The sequence below is a fragment of the Zingiber officinale genome, chromosome 2A (assembly GCF_018446385.1).
Source record: "Zingiber officinale cultivar Zhangliang chromosome 2A, Zo_v1.1, whole genome shotgun sequence".
Taxonomy (NCBI): Eukaryota; Viridiplantae; Streptophyta; class Magnoliopsida; order Zingiberales; family Zingiberaceae; genus Zingiber; species Zingiber officinale.
This window is the reverse complement of record NC_055988.1, coordinates 173656661-173673344: the sequence shown is the minus strand read 5'-3', so window position 1 is coordinate 173673344 and position 16684 is coordinate 173656661. Positions and strand designations below refer to the sequence as shown.

The 16684-nt window shown below is 45.3% G+C and overlaps 1 protein-coding gene across 4 annotated transcripts; it reads left to right on the top strand.

Annotated features, from left to right (window-relative positions):
* Nucleotides 1–12759: 12759 nt before the first annotated feature.
* On the top strand, nucleotides 12760–15120 carry LOC122043359 (organelle RRM domain-containing protein 6, chloroplastic-like). 4 transcript variants are annotated; one of them, XM_042603932.1, is made up of 6 exons: nucleotides 12760–13033; nucleotides 13655–13730; nucleotides 13849–13967; nucleotides 14131–14199; nucleotides 14354–14472; nucleotides 14825–15120. In XM_042603932.1, exons 3-6 carry the CDS (start codon nucleotides 13877–13879, stop codon nucleotides 14885–14887), a joined length of 342 nt encoding a protein of 113 aa, XP_042459866.1. In that variant the 5' UTR covers nucleotides 12760–13033; nucleotides 13655–13730; nucleotides 13849–13876; the 3' UTR covers nucleotides 14888–15120. The 4 variants fall into 4 exon arrangements, with proteins under 4 accessions (XP_042459866.1, XP_042459865.1, XP_042459864.1 ...); XM_042603931.1 differs by having other exon boundaries at nucleotides 13638–13730; XM_042603930.1 differs by lacking the exon at nucleotides 13655–13730 and having other exon boundaries at nucleotides 12764–13033.
* Nucleotides 15121–16684: the final 1564 nt, after the last annotated feature.

Below are 16684 nucleotides of genomic sequence, written 5' to 3'. Positions count from 1 at the left end.
CGACAAGATATCCCTCACGTTCGAGGAGGCGATCAAGGCGGCGGTGGGATATCTAAAGACCAAAGGTCACCTGCCTGCCGAGCTGACCATCCCCCCCGAGGATCTAGCGAGCGTGATGGACACCATCCCCGACGCTCTTTTTGATTTTGATGTGTGAGGAGCGTTTTTATAAACTTTTTTGTATTCCCGCCGTTCGGCCCAGACTATCTCTGTAATGACTTTTTTAGCTTGCGTAATAGATGATCTTCTGTTCCTTTCACCTTTTATTGTGACAAGAACTTACTAAGTATTCTTTATTGTGACAAGAATTATCTTTAATGTCTCATTACGCGCCTGATCAGCCGCTCAGCGCGCAAACTTGTTTGCCTCTTTGATTCCGATTAACCATCCTTTGCTCCGCGCCTTACCTCAAAAGGGGTTTTCGCTGGATGAGAGCCGCTCGGCCGCCGGCTCGTCTCTTGATATTTATCGTCGGTGGTCGACGGCGCGGTTATTTATAACCGGCTCGTCTCTCGATATTTAACGTCGATGCTCGACGGCGCGGTTATTTATAGCCGGTCGGCGCGGCTCTCGATTTTTAACGACGGGGCGCGTCGGCGTTCCGCTCGGACGTTTATACACGCCGGCTCGTCTCTCGATATTTAACGTCGGTGCTCGACGGCGCGGTTATTTATAGCCGGGAGCGGCTCTCGATTTTAACGACGGGGCTCGTCGGCTTCCGCTGGCGTTTATACGCGGCTCGTCTCGATATTTAACGCTCGGTGCTCGACGGCGCGGTTATTATAGCCGGTCGGCGCTCTCGATTTTAACGACGGGGCTCGTCGGCTTTGCGCTGTTATAGACGCCGGCTCCTCTCGATATTTAACGTCGGTGCTCGGCGGTTATTTATAGCCGGTTGGCGCGGCTCTCGATTTTAACGACGGGGCTCGTCGGCTTGGACATTTATACATGCGCTCGTCTCTCGATATTTAACGTCGGTGCTCGTGGCGCGGTTATTTATAGTCGGTCGGCGCGGCTCTCGATTTTAACGACGGGGCTCGTCGGCGCTTTACGCGGATACACGCCGGCTCGTCTCGATATTTAACGTCGGTGCTCGTAGCGGTTATTTATAGCGGTCGGTACTCTCGATTTTAACGACGGGCTCGTCGGCTTCCGCTCGGACGTTTATAGACGCCACTCGTCTCTCGATATTTAACGTCGGTGCTCGGCGGTTTTCCGGCCGGTGGGTTCTCGATTTTAACGGGGCTCGTCGGCTTTTTCAGGCTATAGACGCCGCCTCGTCTCTCGATATTTAACGTCGATGCTCGTGGTTATTTATAGCCGATCGGGCGGCTCTCGATTTTACGGGTCGTCGGCTTTCAAGGCTAACTCCTTACCGGTCGAGCGGCTGGTATTATATCCCGAACAATATTTATGCCCATAACAAAGACGGGTCATTCGCTACGAGTTTAAATATATACCTCCCTACCGATCGGCGGGGCCTTCTCTGGCGCTTGGCGGATAATTTATATGCCCCGACCGAACGGCAGTCTTCAATCCTTTCATCGGAGAATGCTTAATGTGTTTCCATCTCTTTGCTTCCTGCATCACAAGTACATAGGCAGCTAGCATATACAATAGAATAAATTACATCCGTGCAAAGGTTGGAGGTGATTTGCACTCCACGGTCGCCAGTCCGTCTTCATCCTCCAAATAATAGGCTCCCGAACGAGCTTCTCAATAACCTTGAAGGGCCGCCCATGGGGCTTCAAGCTTGCCGACGCGTCGCCGATCGGTTTGACTTTCTTCCAAACGAGATCGCCGACCAAACGATCTCGGGATTACTCGTCGGTTGTACTTCGCTTCATCCGCTATGCCATCACCGAACTGACGCCTTTGCCCTCTCCTCTTCTACCAAATCCACTCCATGTTCCTCCGCTCAGCGTTGTCATCATCGTAGCTCGATCCGAGCGGACTCAACGCCGACTTCAACCGAATGACGCCTCGCGCCATATACCAAATGGAACGGTGTGACTCCTTCTTTTGGCGTCGTTCGGACGGCCCACAAGACGCTTGGCACTTCATCCGCCAACTTCCTCCCAAATGGTCGAGCCGAGCGCGCAAAATTCGGCTACTTCGACTTGACCGTTGCTCTGGGGATAGGCTACGAACGTGAAATGTTGTTCAATGCCGTAGCTCTTGCACCACTCCTCTAACATCTTCCCTGTGAACTGCCGCCCGTTGTCGGACACTAGTCGGCGAGGGATGCCGAACCGACAAATGATGTGTTGCCAGATGAATTTTTTAACCATTTGTTCAGTGATCTTTGCCAGCGGCTCGGCCTCCACCCATTTGGAGAAATAGTCGACCGCCACTAGTAAAAATTTTCTCTGTCCGGACGCCATCGGAAATGGACCTACAATATCCATTCCCCATTGGTCGAACGGGCATGAAACGCTTGACGCCTTCATTTCTTCGGCCGGTCGGTGGGAGAAGTTGTGATACTTCTGGCATGAAAGGCAGGTAGATACTGTCCGAGCGGCGTCTGTTTGTAAAGTTGGCCAAAAGTATCCGGCCAAGAGGATCTTCTTGGCCAACGAGCGCCCGCCCGGATGCCCCCCGCATGATCCTTGATGTACTTCCTGGAGGATGTAAGCTGAGTCTTCCGAGCTTACGCATTTCAGTAACGGGCGCGAGAAAGCTTTCTTGTAAAGCTGATCTCCGATGAGTGTAAACCGACCGACTCTCCTTCTGAGGAGCCGGGCTGAATATTCATCGGATGGTGTGGCGCCCGAACGGAGGAAATCTATGATGGGTGTCCGCCAATCGCTGGGAAATGTGAGGCCTTTCATCCGGTCGACATGAGCTACCAACAGTACTTTTTCGATGGGTTGCTGTATGTCGACCGGCGTTATTGAGCTCGCAAGTTTGGCTAACTCATCAGCTGCTTGATTTTCCGCTCTGGGTATCTTCTGGACAATGACTTCTCTAAACTCAGCTTTGAACTTCTCGAAGGCTTCAGCGTAGAGTTTAAGCCGAGCGCTATTGATTTCGAAGGTGCCAGAGAGCTGCTGAGCGGCCAACTGCGAATCCGAGTGAATAGTTACCCGACCGGCTCCCACATGCCTGGCAGCCTGCAAGCCAGCTATGAGGGCCTCATACTCTGCCTCATTGTTGGTCGCTTTGTAATCCAGTCGGACGGATAAGTGCATCTTTTCTTCTTGAGGAGAGAGCAGCAATATTCCGACTCCGCTTCCAAGCCGAGTAGATGATCCATCCACATATATTCTCCACATAGCTTCCGACTCCTGCCTTTGCACCTCAGTCACGAAGTCGGCCAAGGATTGAGCTTTGATCGCCGATCTGGGCTGATACTGGATGTCAAATTCACTCAGCTCCGTCGTCCATTTGATGAGCCATCCGGACGCCTCTAGATTTAGTAGCACACGTCCGAGCGGGCTATTGGTTTTGACAACGATCGTGTGCGCCAGGAAGTATGGACGAAGGCGCCGAGCGGTGAGCTAGTTTCTCGAGCCCAGTGTAGCGAGATTCAGCATCTTTTAGAACGTGACTGAGGAAATACACAGGCTCTTCTCCGCTCGACCTTACTAATGCTGAGCCGACCGCATGCTCGGTTGCAGACAAATACATATAAAGCGGCTCACCCGCCGTTGGTTTGGCCAACACCGGAAGAGAGTTCAGATATGCCTTCAAGTCTTCGAACGCCCGATCGCACTCTTCATCCCAGTGAAACTTTGTGGCTTTGCGCAAGATTTTGAAGAAAGGAAGGCTCCGGTCGGCGGTTTTAGAGATGAATCTAGACAGAGCAGTTATCCGACCGGTCAATCGCTGAACTTCCCTTGTATTTCTGGGAGGCGGCATATCTTGCAGAGCTTTCACCTTGCTGGGATTGGCTTCGATGCCCCGCTCGGTCACTATGTATCCCAAGAAGCGTCCTCCTTTTGCTCCGAACAGGCACTTCTGGGGATTTAGCCTGACTCCATATTTGCGTAGCGTTCGGAAGGTTTCTTCCATGTCCTTGAAGAGATCGGCCGCTCGGACTGATTTGATAAGAATGTCGTCCACATAGACTTCCAGATTCCGCCCGATCTGCTCCCTGAACACTTTGTTCATCAAGCGTTGATAGGTGGCCCCGGCATTCTTCAATCCGAACGGCATCACATTGTAGCAATATGTGCCGTCGGCAGTCACGAAGCTAACTTTTTCTTGATCTTCACGGGCGAGCGGCACTTGATGATAGCCTTGGTAGGCGTCGAGCATACATATTAACTCGCAGCCGGCCGTAGAGTCCACCAGCTGATCTATCCGGGGCAGGGGATAAAAATCTTTGGGGCATGCTTTGTTTAAGTCTCGAAAGTCGATGCAGACTCTCCACTTGCCGCCCGGCTTGGAGACTAATACTACGTTAGCCAGCCAGCTCGGGAACTGCACCTCACGTATATGGCCGGCTTCCAGAAGTTTCTCTACCTCCGTCCGGATGATGGCGTTCTGCTCGTCGCTGAAATCTCTTTTTCTTTGTTTTACCGGCCGAGCATCCGGTCGGACATGCAACTCATGCTGCGCTATGTTTGGCGAAATTCCGAGCAACTCATGTGTCGTCCAGACGAAGACATCGTGATTTCTCCTGAGGCACTGGATCAACTCCTCTTTCTGCTTCTCCTCCAGATCGGACGCAATAAAGGTTGTGGCCTCCGATCGGGTTGGATGAATCTGCACTTCTTCTTTTTCCTCATAAATTAAAGTGGGTGGCCTTTCGGTGATGGCGTTTACCTCGATTCGGGGCGTTTTTCGAGCAGAATTGGCCTCTGCTCGGACCATCTCGATGTAACATCGCCGAGCTGCTAGCTGGTCTCCTCGTACTTCTCCCACATGGTCCTCCACGGGGAATTTGATCTTCTGATGAAAGGTTGAGACGACCGCCCGGAATTCGCTTAGTGCCGGTCGTCCCAAAATGACGTTGTAGGACGAGGGAGAGTCAACCACTACGAAGTTTGTTGTTCTCGTCCTCCTGAGCGGCTCTTCTCCCAGCGAGGTAGCCAACCGGATCTGGCCGACCGGCTGAACTTCGTTACCCGTAAACCCGTAGAGCGGAGTCGTCATAGGTAGCAGCTCGGCTCGATCAATTTGCAGCTGATCGAACGCCCTCTTGAATATGATGTTGACTGAGCTCCCTGTGTCAACAAATACGCGGTGAATAGTGTAGTTGGCTATTACCGCATTGATGAGCAGAGCGTCGTCGTGAGGCACTTCAACTCCTTCCAAGTCCCCGGGCCCGAAACTGATTTCAGGTCCGCTTGCTATCTCTCTGCTGCAACCGACGGCATGGATTTGGAGTTGCCGCACGTTCGCCTTTCTAGCTCGATTGGAGTCTCCTCCGGTCGGCCCGCCAGCGATGACATTGATCTCGCCTCGGGAAGTGTTGCTTTTATTTTCCTCTTCCCGAGCGGATGGTCGGGATCGTTCTCTGGACGCTCGGCGATTCTCTTGCCTAGGAGAGCGATGCCGATCGGGAGTCTGTTGTCGTGGCCTATCAACTCGCGTCCGATCGGCTTCCTGAGTTCTCTGTCGCCGATCGACTGAGGGAGATCGCCGTCCAGCATTCTGTGGCACAGGATGAGCCACGAAGGGAAGACTTCGACAATCCCTTGTGTTGTGCGTATCCGTCCGGTGGAAGGAGCAGAACATCGGGGTCCACCTCTTCTTCGGTTTGGGCCGGGCGGCGGCTACCTCCTGCACATGGGACCGGTCATGGGAAGATCGGATTGCTTCAGCCCTTGGTCCCCTCGGCGGTTGATGAGCGGCGTGCTGTTTCCGTTCGGCCTGAATAGGTGCCCGCTCGGTTGGAGTTTCCTTTTTCCGGGCGGCTTGCGCTTCTTCCACGTTAATGTACTTGTTGGCCAGATGTAGCATGTGATCATAATCCCGGGGCGGCTTTCGGATGAGCGATCGGAAGAAATCTCCATCCACTAGGCCTTGTGTGAAGGCATTCATCATGGTTTCCGAAGTGGCCGTTAGAATGTCCATCGCCACTTGGTTGAATCGCTGGATGTAAGCTCGAAGCGATTCCCGGGCCTCTTGCTTGATGGCGAACAGACTCACGCTTGTTTTTTGATAACGCCGACTGCTGGCGAAGTGGTGGAGGAAGGCCGTTCGGAAGTCCTTGAAGCTTGTGATGGATCCGTCTGGCAGCCTCCGAAACCACCGTTGAGCCGATCCCGAGAGAGTGGTTAGAAAAACTCGGCACTTCACTCCATCTGTGTATTGATGGAGGGTTGCCATGTTATCAAACTTACCCAGGTGATCATCCGGGTCGGTTGTGTTGGAGCAATCTGGGTACCCTAGGTTTTGATGTTTGGGCAAAGGTTTAAGTTAGGTTTATTGTTGTATTTGATATGCATTGTGAGTGTGCAGGATACAGGTACAACAAGGAAAGTCCAAGGGTGAGTCTTGGCGGTGTAAGTCCAAGCATGTAGTCTTGGCAACGTAAGTCCAAGTGTGATCTTGGCAAAAGAGGAAAGTCCAAGGATGAGTCTTGGCAGTGTAAGTCCAAGCATGTAGTCTTGGCAACGTAAGTCCAAGTGTGACTTGGCAATGGATGAAGTCCCGGAGGCGCGACCTCTTGGCAAATGAAGACCCGACAACAATGACAAGGCCGATGGTAGCTCCAGAAGGCAAGACGTGAAGGATGGGGAGGCATCCGAGGGACGCAAGGCTGATGGAGGAGGCTAGAAGGCTAGGTCTAGGTTGGTCGGGCGAGAACGAGTGCTGAGTGGATGTACTCGGGGTAAAATCCCAAAATTAGGGTTTACTGTAGCAGTACTGTAGCGTACTGTAGCGCTACTGTAGCAGTACTGTAGCAGTCGACTGCATGTTTTGGCAGTCGACTGGTGCAGTCGACTGGTGAAATCGAGCCGTTGGGGTGTAACGGTCGAATTTCCACAGAGGGCAGTCGACTGCATGTTTTAGCAGTCGACTGGTAGGCGGGGTTTTCAACCCGCGTGCTATAAAACCAAAGCTTGGGAGCTTGGTTTGAGTTGACGAAATTAGACTTGGTTAAGGTCTAATTAGTAGTCTACAAGTGCTCAAGAGTTTTCCTTGTGTCCAAGAGGTCTTGGTGAGATTGTGGTGAGGTTTCTCCACCCACAAGGAGTTTGAGCTAGTCGGAGGTCTTCCGGGGAGTAATCCACCGACGGATAGGGATCGTCCACCTTACGGACACGCCGTGGAGTAGGAGCTTTATCTCCGAACCACGTAAATGATCGTGTAGCTTGGTTTGCATTCTTTCTTGTCTTGTATTTTGTTTAGCTTGTTTATTTTTGTATTATTCCGCTGCGCAAGCTAACAACGTAGGAAGCGAACGATTTGGGTGAGCCGCTATTCACCCCCCTCTAGCGGACGTCAAGGTCCCAACAGGTTGTCCCATTATACTCGCCGATCGTCGGGGTCGTATAGTGCTTGGGCAGAGGGTCTCGTAGAATGACCTCTGAAAATTGGCGATTGATCCGCTCGGGCGAGGCGTCCGCTCGGGGGGCTTTCCCCTTCCTGTCTGTCGTCTCGTCGAGGCATTTCCTCCGAAGAAGACCCCTTATCTTTGTGAGTTGGTAAGGCTTCAGGGGTTCGGAACAGAGCCCGATGAAATGCGACGTTGGCAGGTGGTGCTTCCGTTCGGCCACCAGATGCTGATGTTGCTTGCTGCTCCGGCCGCTCGGATGCGGCTTTCTGTTTTTGCTCCACGAGCTTAGCGGCCCTTGTCTCGATCAGAGCGTCGAGTTCCTCGTTCGAAAGCGTCACCATGTGTTGTCGTCCAGCTTCGTCCATTGTTCCCGATCGGATGCAGGAGTGTTCCCACAGACGGCGCCAAATTGATCCGGTCCGAAACCGAAAGGACGCTGGGCACGTGGCGCGCTCCTAGTCGAGGCCTCCGCCTGGTCGCACGAATCTCCGGCGAACCTGCAGTCGGCGGGGAAGGAACTAATGCACATCCACCGAGGTGCATACGTGTCAGCAACCCATACCTTGGTATGCACTTGTCAGAGAGCTTACCTGACACCATACTGCTACAGTCCGAGCATGCCTTCGATGGGACAACAGGACACCCCGTTGTCAGATTAGGAGTATGGCGTAGCCATACGACTTGACGGCTGTCAGAAGATGTTCCCGTCTTTTACCCACCGCCCGGCCGGCCGGGACGTCCGGCCGGCCGGGCGAAGAACGTCGTCCGGACGACCTTAATTCCCGTCCCGGCCCGCCGAAGAACGTCGTCCGGACGGCCTTAATTCCCTGCGCCGGCCGGGCGGCACGTCCTTCCGCTCGGCCATTATGTACTGTTTCATTTGAGCGTCGGAACCCTAGTCCCTACCAGGGTGCCTTTTACTACCAGATGTCCCTTCCTTCTAAATCCGGTCGGCTCGTCCTTCTCCAGCGGGCCACTGGGCCCTTTAACCTCCTCGTGGTGTTGATCCCTCGTTATGGGGTTCCGGATTCTTACCACCGGATCACTTGAGATGGCCAACTCCGAGGACACCGCGATCAGCAACATTGAAGGCCGATTAGAAGGAAGGTCAGCTGTAGACGCCGCGACATCGCTAGCCGCTGTCTGACTTGCTCCAGTCTCACTGGCTGCCACGTGGCTCCCTCCCAATTCATCGGTCAAATCGTTGGATTGGTTGACCAGCTGCAGGCCACGACTCTGCAGCTCGACAACGCCAATGGCGTTAATCTCTACGTATGTGAGTTTACTCTTGTCGCTTAGACGTGCCCTCAACATGATTTGAACTGCAAAAAAGGAGGGACAAAATAGTCAGATTCAAAATTAAGAGAAGAAAGAGCATACCTAGGGTGAGAGGCAACCGCGTCCGGATTGGGCTCAGCCCGAACATATATAAGACACTTTCCAACAACAGCCGATGGATATGATACTTCTGACTGGGCAAGTAGGAAGCTGCTTGAAGATAGTCCGATCGGCTTCGATATCTGCTAAGCGACAGAGGCTTCATCACTTCCATTTGCTAGTTGGTCGGGAAGTCAAGTCGATCGGGGAAGCGAACAAAGAAATAATGCTCCCTCCAGTGCTTATGGGAGGACAACATTTTTTCAAAAAAGACAAAGTCCACTCGGGCTTAAAACAGAAAGGTCCTTAGCTCGAACAATTTGGGATAATAAAAATAATGGAATACCCAAGGCACTAAAGAGATGTTGTGCAGACTAAACAACACGACTACCCCCACACAGCAACCTAAAGGAGTTCGACATTAATTGGTACAATGAGATACAAAAGTATTTACATACGGCTGAGAAGAAAGGGTGAACGAAAAAAAAAGACCAGCGCATAATTGGTCCTTAAAGAAGGGCAAGAAACTGACGGGAGGTAGATGGTGTCGGTCATAGGCAGAGGAGATGGTGATTTGATAGTCGAAGGGGAAATGGTAGATGAGTTTCATCTAATTAATCTCATCCTTGTTGAACTTGGACCCGATGGAATACCAAAGTCTGAGGACGGACGGAGGAGGTTGAGGGGAGACAACCATAGAAAACCAAGAAAGAAGCAAATTGCGAATTCAACGAAAGAAAGAAAGGAAAGGCTTACTGAGAAAGGTTGATGGCGAAGACGAGGAGAAGAAGAAGTGTCACAGAACGTGCCCGAGAATGAAAACACGAGGAAGTATGAAGATGACAGTGAGTAAATAAGGGCTTATAAAGCCCAGCGAACAATCTCTCTGAGTCGTTCGATCAAGGATTGCAGATAACAAAGTCAAAATCTGATCGTGGAATTTGAAAAGGCGCTTGTCACATCATCTGTAGATATCCGTCTGTTACATCAAGCGTGCGGTGGCAGAAATCAGGGCACATGACAGTCGCCGATGGGGAAGTATTAATGGAGTTTAATTAAAAGGTATGAGTGATGTACTCAGCCATAATGACCAAAGATTTATACAGTCTTCCAGAAATTGAGAGGACGTCAGCAACCATTATAAGGCGCTTGTCTGAGAAAGCGAAGAGGTGTGAAAATTAGCTAAGTGTTATAGCCAACCATCCCGATCGACACAAAGTTCTGACTAAGATAGCTTAGCAGCGACTCTAAATCCAGGTTAGCAAGAAATGGACAGTCGAGCGGCGGCTATAAACTCAGGTGCGTAATTAATTAGCTGATCGGAAGCTTGTGAGCAGAGAATGCCCGATTAGGGAAAGGCCCCTGAAGACATTGCTCGTCCAGTCAGTTGGACTTACAGCCTCCTTCGACTAGACTTGAGGGGGATGCTTGTGATGGTGCGATAAAGGGGGTCCACCAAGTGCGGGGCAAGGACGGAGATAGCAGGCAACGCGGAGGTCGAAGTCAAGACGGTCAACACCAAGGAACCAACGGGCTTACCAAAAGTAGGCTAAGTGGAGGTCGACTTCTGCTGTCGATCAAGATGGATGGGTTCAATCGACCATGAAACTTGTTGAAGTAGATCGCTCTTTCGGACGGGTCATATAGAAAGAACATCAAATGCTCATCACGGATCGGAGCAACGCTTAGACGACTGGAGCGCTGGTTCGGTCGGGCGGAAACAATCAACTGAGCTATGAGATTACAGAGAAGAACAACTGAGGTCGACCGGGCAGGGATCCCTGGCCGAGCGGCTTACTCGCTCGGTCAAATAGTGGGGCCCCTCTCATATCTCTTAATATCCCTATGGAAGATAATGCTGCTGACAACAGGGCATAATCAACAGGCGGATCGTACAACGAAAATTTCTAATGTCTTGTCAGGGATTTACATACCATGTTAAGGTATGATGTCAGAGATACTTTTCTGACATATCCTTTCATAAGACAATTTGAAGAACATGTCCATGCCTTGAGGAGCATGCACGTCATCCTCTATAGCACTATATAAAGGGGGGTCTATTCAATGACAGAGGTACGCATTATTCACTATTCATGCTTATGCTTACTCTTGCTCCACTTTCTTCTACTATTCCGGTGACTGACTAGTCTGACTTGAGCGTTGGAGGGTTAACACCGAAGATCCTTCCCTAGCTCGACACTGATGTTTCTTGTATTGTACAGTGGAGTGAAGTCTACATACGATCAACCCAGAAGCCACATCTCCAGCCAACCTTTTTAATAATTTTCAGACAGGATCATAATCTAAATACAACAATGATATATACCATCCAAACAATCCAAGTCAATATACTTATCACGAAGATCAAATCCACGTAACACCAAATATCGAGAGTATCAAATCCACAAGTGATACATAGCACCAAAGATCCCATAACATCAAATATAGAGTATCAAATCCATGTAACATCAGCATCCCATAATCCATAATCCATAATCCATAATCCCACCAAAGATCTAATACATGATACACATCAAATCCAATGCTAACTAAGTCCCCATCACATAGTTGGAACCTCTGTTTTTTCCTCCTCCCAGAAAATAAATAAATAAAAAGTAAGATAACACGAAAATACAGGGTGTAAAAGATTCTAGATCAGTGATTTGAAGATTGTTTGTTTATTATTTTCTCCCATTGTTGATAAATTTAGACCATTTATTAAATCTGAATATAAAAGTAAGTGCTACAGTAGATTGGTTGATAAATTATTGATAATTAGTAGACAAGTTTGAATTTGATAGAATTAAAAACTAATCTTGATCTCTATCCAACAAATTACTAACTTTAGCTTACTTTATTTGTTTGTCTTTGTATGAACAAAATCTCACAGGACATTAACAAAATCTCACATGACATTCTCTATGTCTTGGCCTGTCTGATAACAGAGGCCAGCTAACTCATTGAGCATGCATAAATCATCAAGATGTTGCAAAGTGTAGAAACATATCTTGGAGAGGTCATTTTGAAAACACTAGAAACTATATTATACCTATATACAAAAGACATTTTGATATAAGGATTGCTAATATACAAAATAATAATAATAATAATAATAATAATAATAATAAAGGAATCTACATATAGAACTTTGATCAATATATAAGGAGTAATTCAATTTTATTACGATTTTATAACTATTACAAGATCACTAATATACAATTTAAAAAAATATTAAGGAATTTAGGGATAGAACTTTGATCAATATATAAGGAGTACTTCAGTTTGATTGCAATTTTATAATTATTATAATATGAATTCGATCTGTTTATCTAATATTTATATTACAGTAACTATAAAATTATAATTATTACAACACACCTCTAAGATTTGGATTTGAAATAATAATAGGATCAATGCACAGGATGCTAGCCGAGTAATTGTACATGAATTATTAGTAGGATGAGACATTTTTTTATTAAAAAATATGACATTTCTTGGCTATAAAATTATTTATATTTTTCATATAAAATTAATAAATTTAATATCAAATTATTATTTTTTATTTAAAAGTTGATTCATGTACTAACAAACATATCCATGAGTTAACGAACTGATTATTATGAAATTTGAATTTAGTTCATTTATCTTAACGAGTCTCATTAAACAAACTCAAATATATTTTTATCGAATTAAGATTCGAATAACTCAGGAGTTAGCATGGTTGATTTACATCAAGATAAATGTCTCCCTTATGTACTAGTTACTATTCCAAAGGTTAATAGTCGTCTGTGATTTATCTTTTTCGTATTGACCCTGAAACGAATTGACGGAGATACTAGGACAAACGTATTCGTCTTTTGTCACCATGATTGATTTACACCACTATTAGTCTATTACCTCTATCTTCTCTGACCAACGACAAGAAGGGCAAATCTGACCATTTCAGTGAATTTATCAAAACAATATCAACGAGATGTTTTGTAATCCCTAATCCCTACCCTTGCGCCTTCTACCGCCGCCGCCCTCCCGCTTCGAAGAGTTCGACTCCCGACGTTCGCCGTCGCCCATACTCCGCAGATCATCGCCGAGCATTGCTCCCAGCGCCAACCGTTGCTCCTCCCACCACCACTCCGACGCAGCTTACCTCCGACCCCCGACGCCCTCCCTTCTATTCCGGAGATCGCCGCTGTCATTATCGCTATTGTAAGTTTCATTTAGGCGGCTTCTCATGCAACTTCTAGAACATCCATAAACTATGAAATGAATCATAGTCATGTATTCATGCAAAACCCCCAATCTATTGTAGTATCTTTAGTTAATATGGTTTAGGTGCGTTACAATAGATTGTGACTGCAATCTCGCGCCACTTTCTTTGTAGCTTGATATCTTTATTCATGTGATATTCGTGTAATCACTGGTTTGCAACCTGGCAGTGAAGATTTTAGATATTGGTATTTTTATTTAATTTTTGGAAAATTCTGGTATTGATCTCATGCGAAAGTTTCATATTTCTTCAATAAATGTTTGTGGAAATTGAGCTAACAAATATTAGCAAATTACCTCTGATTTGTAGAGGAAAATTAGCACCAAATGCGGAAGAACCACTGAATGACATTTTGATGATTAAAAATTTACTTTGTTGTTACTAGTTGCATTCGTTCTTTTGGTGCAGTAGTAATAGTATAAGCAATCAATTGTTCTTGAGTCATTAACTTGTGCTTCTTTCTTGTGTGTTTGAATTAGTTGGTAAAACAAAATATGAGATAACTTTTCTTATTCATTACTTAAATATATAATTTATAAACAGATTTAATGGATCTGTAGTTTGACTGGATGAACTAGATAGATTTGGCCAATGGGCTACACTGGGTCGATATTGGGGCTGGAATTCCATTCAAAGGTTGACTCACCTTCATGACGATTGAACCAGTTGCTTGGCTCTGTTGATTTCCAATTTGGTCTGATAACTATGCTCCTTCCCAAGTCCCAATTAAGGATTCATTTTGCCAATGGAATAGGTTGCGGAGAAGCAGGAAGCCGGAAACTATGTGGAGTAATACAATCTTGAGGAGAGTTATCCATCCTGGAAGAGCATTTTTCTCCCACCGAGAGTACAGTTCTAAGATTTTCATCAGCAGTATGTATTTTTTTTTCCCAGTTATTTCCTTGAATTCCATGCAGTTGAACTTGTTCTTTCTGTTTTTTTATTCTTCACTGGCTTATTCATGATGGAGCGGCGATGCTTCTTCTTAGTAAACCAACGAAAAAGTTACTAATTTAGGTTGCTAATTGATTCTCAGGACTATCATTTTACACAACTGATGATGAGCTCAGAAATACATTTTCACAGTTTGGCCAAATTAAAGAAGGTATTTATTCCATGAACGTAATTCTCTTCACTATCTAGAATACTGATTCGTATTTGGTTAATTACCAAAACCTGTTAGTATGCCACGTCCTTTCAAAAGAGAGTTGCTTACATTATCTTCTGTTTGTTTAGTTTCTAATTTTGCTGTTGTGGAGATATTATGGCAGCCAGGCTCATCAAGGATCCAAGAACCAATAGGCCTAAAGGTTATGGCTTTGTCGAGTACTCTACCGATGCTGAAGCAGAGAAGGCAATAAAATCTATGGATGGAAAGGTATGTGCACTGTTCTAATGTAGTCTTTCACTTCTGCCTTGGAGGATTACAGTCGGACTGTATGGGCCAACATGTTAATAGGTTTAAAGTTACATGTTATGTTATGTTATGGTATTCAAATGCAAGAGGCTATGAGCTTTCGACACTAAGGTTCGAGGCCTTTGGTTTGATGAATTTCCTTTTGCATTTAGTATCTAGAGTAAATTTGATTCAAAGCACTATAAAAATGGGTTCAGCTTAGGTTTTCTTTGAAAATTGGAACTGCATCTAGAACTTAAAGAAATGATCTCCAGCATGATAATCCTGTTATGTTATTCAAATAATATATACTAATATGAATTCATACTGGCAGATATATGGTGGGAGGCTGATTTTTGTGGAACATGCCAAATCTGAATCCACGGGTGAAACATAAATCTGGTGGCTGGAACGCCACAGACGATGCTTCCTTCCTATGATTTCCTCTTTTTGGGCAAACCCTTATTTTATTGTATGAAAAATGGTTACCCATGTTCTTCTGATGCTCCGTCTCCTTAACACCTTTTGAATATGCTGCTGAACGTTAGAGATTCATCCACTATTGGATAAACAAATTGCAATCTGATCGATAAAATTTAAAGCTTATTCAGACCTTATCTTTTTTCTTGAGGGCTTTCTTTTTTGTTTGATGCCATTGACAATTCATGTAAATAAGATTCTTATTTTGGAACATAGTTAAATTTGAATAATATGATACTTTAGCTTAGTAACCATTCTAATATTCTTTGACTTGCAAAGCATAGAATCCTTGCTATGGGCTGCAATTTGTTGTTCCTCGATAACTAAACCAAAAAAAAAAAAACCAAATCGTTGTTTATTTGTTATTATATCTCTTTTTTATCTATTTTATATTTTACTTTATATATAATTGAATTTTTATAAAATTTAAATCCATAAATTATTAACAAACTCCGTTCATGACAACAAGTCATGGTTGGTCCTAGACTCGGATAAAGGAGGAGGATTGCGTTAGGTTGTTAGTCAGTGTCAAAATTATGATAAATATTCAATGAATTGATCCATTAAATTATTGTGATAATGCTAGGTTGTTCCCCGGAAGGAACGTGTTGTAGGATCCGACTGTAACGTCTCAGCAAGGATTGCTACATTTCCATGAGAACTTGGGTGTAGTGTTAAATAGATAATAATTCTCACACCATAGGTTGGATAAAAATAAATATGATAGGAAAATTAATAATCTAATATTTGGAACATGGAACATAGAACTCTCACTGGTAAATCAATGGAGGTAGTAGATATGATGATTATGAGAAGAATTAGTATTTTGTGTGTACAAGAGACAAAATGGACAGGCGAGAATGCAAAGATGATAGAGAACTCAGGTTTTAAGTTATGGTACACTGGAAAGAGTAAAACAAAAAATGGAGTGAGTATTATTGTAGATAGTTTGTTAAAGGATGAAGTTGTAGGAGTAGTTAGAAAAGGGAATCAAATTATAGCCCTTAAGATAATAGTGGCGAAATAAACTATGAATATAATTAGCATATATGCACCACAGGTAGGATTAGATGAAGCTACTAAATCAAGGTTTTGGGAGGACTTAGATAAAATATTCCACCAAATGAAATGATTTTAATAGGAGGTGATCTAAATAGGCATGTCGGAGAGAAAAATGAGATAGTACATGGAGTTATGGGTTTGGAATGAGGAAAGAAAAACTATATTAGATTTTGCGATAACATATGACCTTATATTAGCTAATACGTTTTTTAAGAAAAGAGAATAACACTTAATCATATTTAAAAGTGGGAATAATAAATCGCAAATTGACTTTCTTATGGTTAGGAAGAAAGATAGAAAGATTTGTAAAGATTGCAAAGTCATCCCTGGAGAAAGTTTAACTACCAACATAGGATAGTAGTGTTGGATATACACCTCAAACATAGTATCAATAGAAAGAAAATATATACGATTTCTAGAATTAAGTGGTGGAAATTAAAAGATGGGAAACAATATATATTTAAGGACAATGTAGAAGTACAAACATTAGGTAAAATATACGATCACTCTAATACAACATGGGATAAGGTGGTATCAAAGTTGAAAATAGTAGCTAAGAGTGTACTTGGTGAGTCAAAGAGACATGCACCACTAAGTAAAGAATCTTGACGGTGGAATGAGAAAGTACAAGAGAAAGTGAAGGAAAAAACGA

Coding starts and splice junctions, on each gene's coding strand:
- LOC122043359 (XM_042603932.1), top strand. CDS start 13,877: ATGTGGAGTAATACAATCTTGAGGAGAGTTATCCATCCTGGAAGAGCA. Junction 14,200..14,353: donor GTTTGGCCAAATTAAAGAAG/GTATTTATTCCA, acceptor GCTGTTGTGGAG/ATATTATGGCAGCCAGGCTC. Junction 14,473..14,824: donor TAAAATCTATGGATGGAAAG/GTATGTGCACTG, acceptor TCATACTGGCAG/ATATATGGTGGGAGGCTGAT.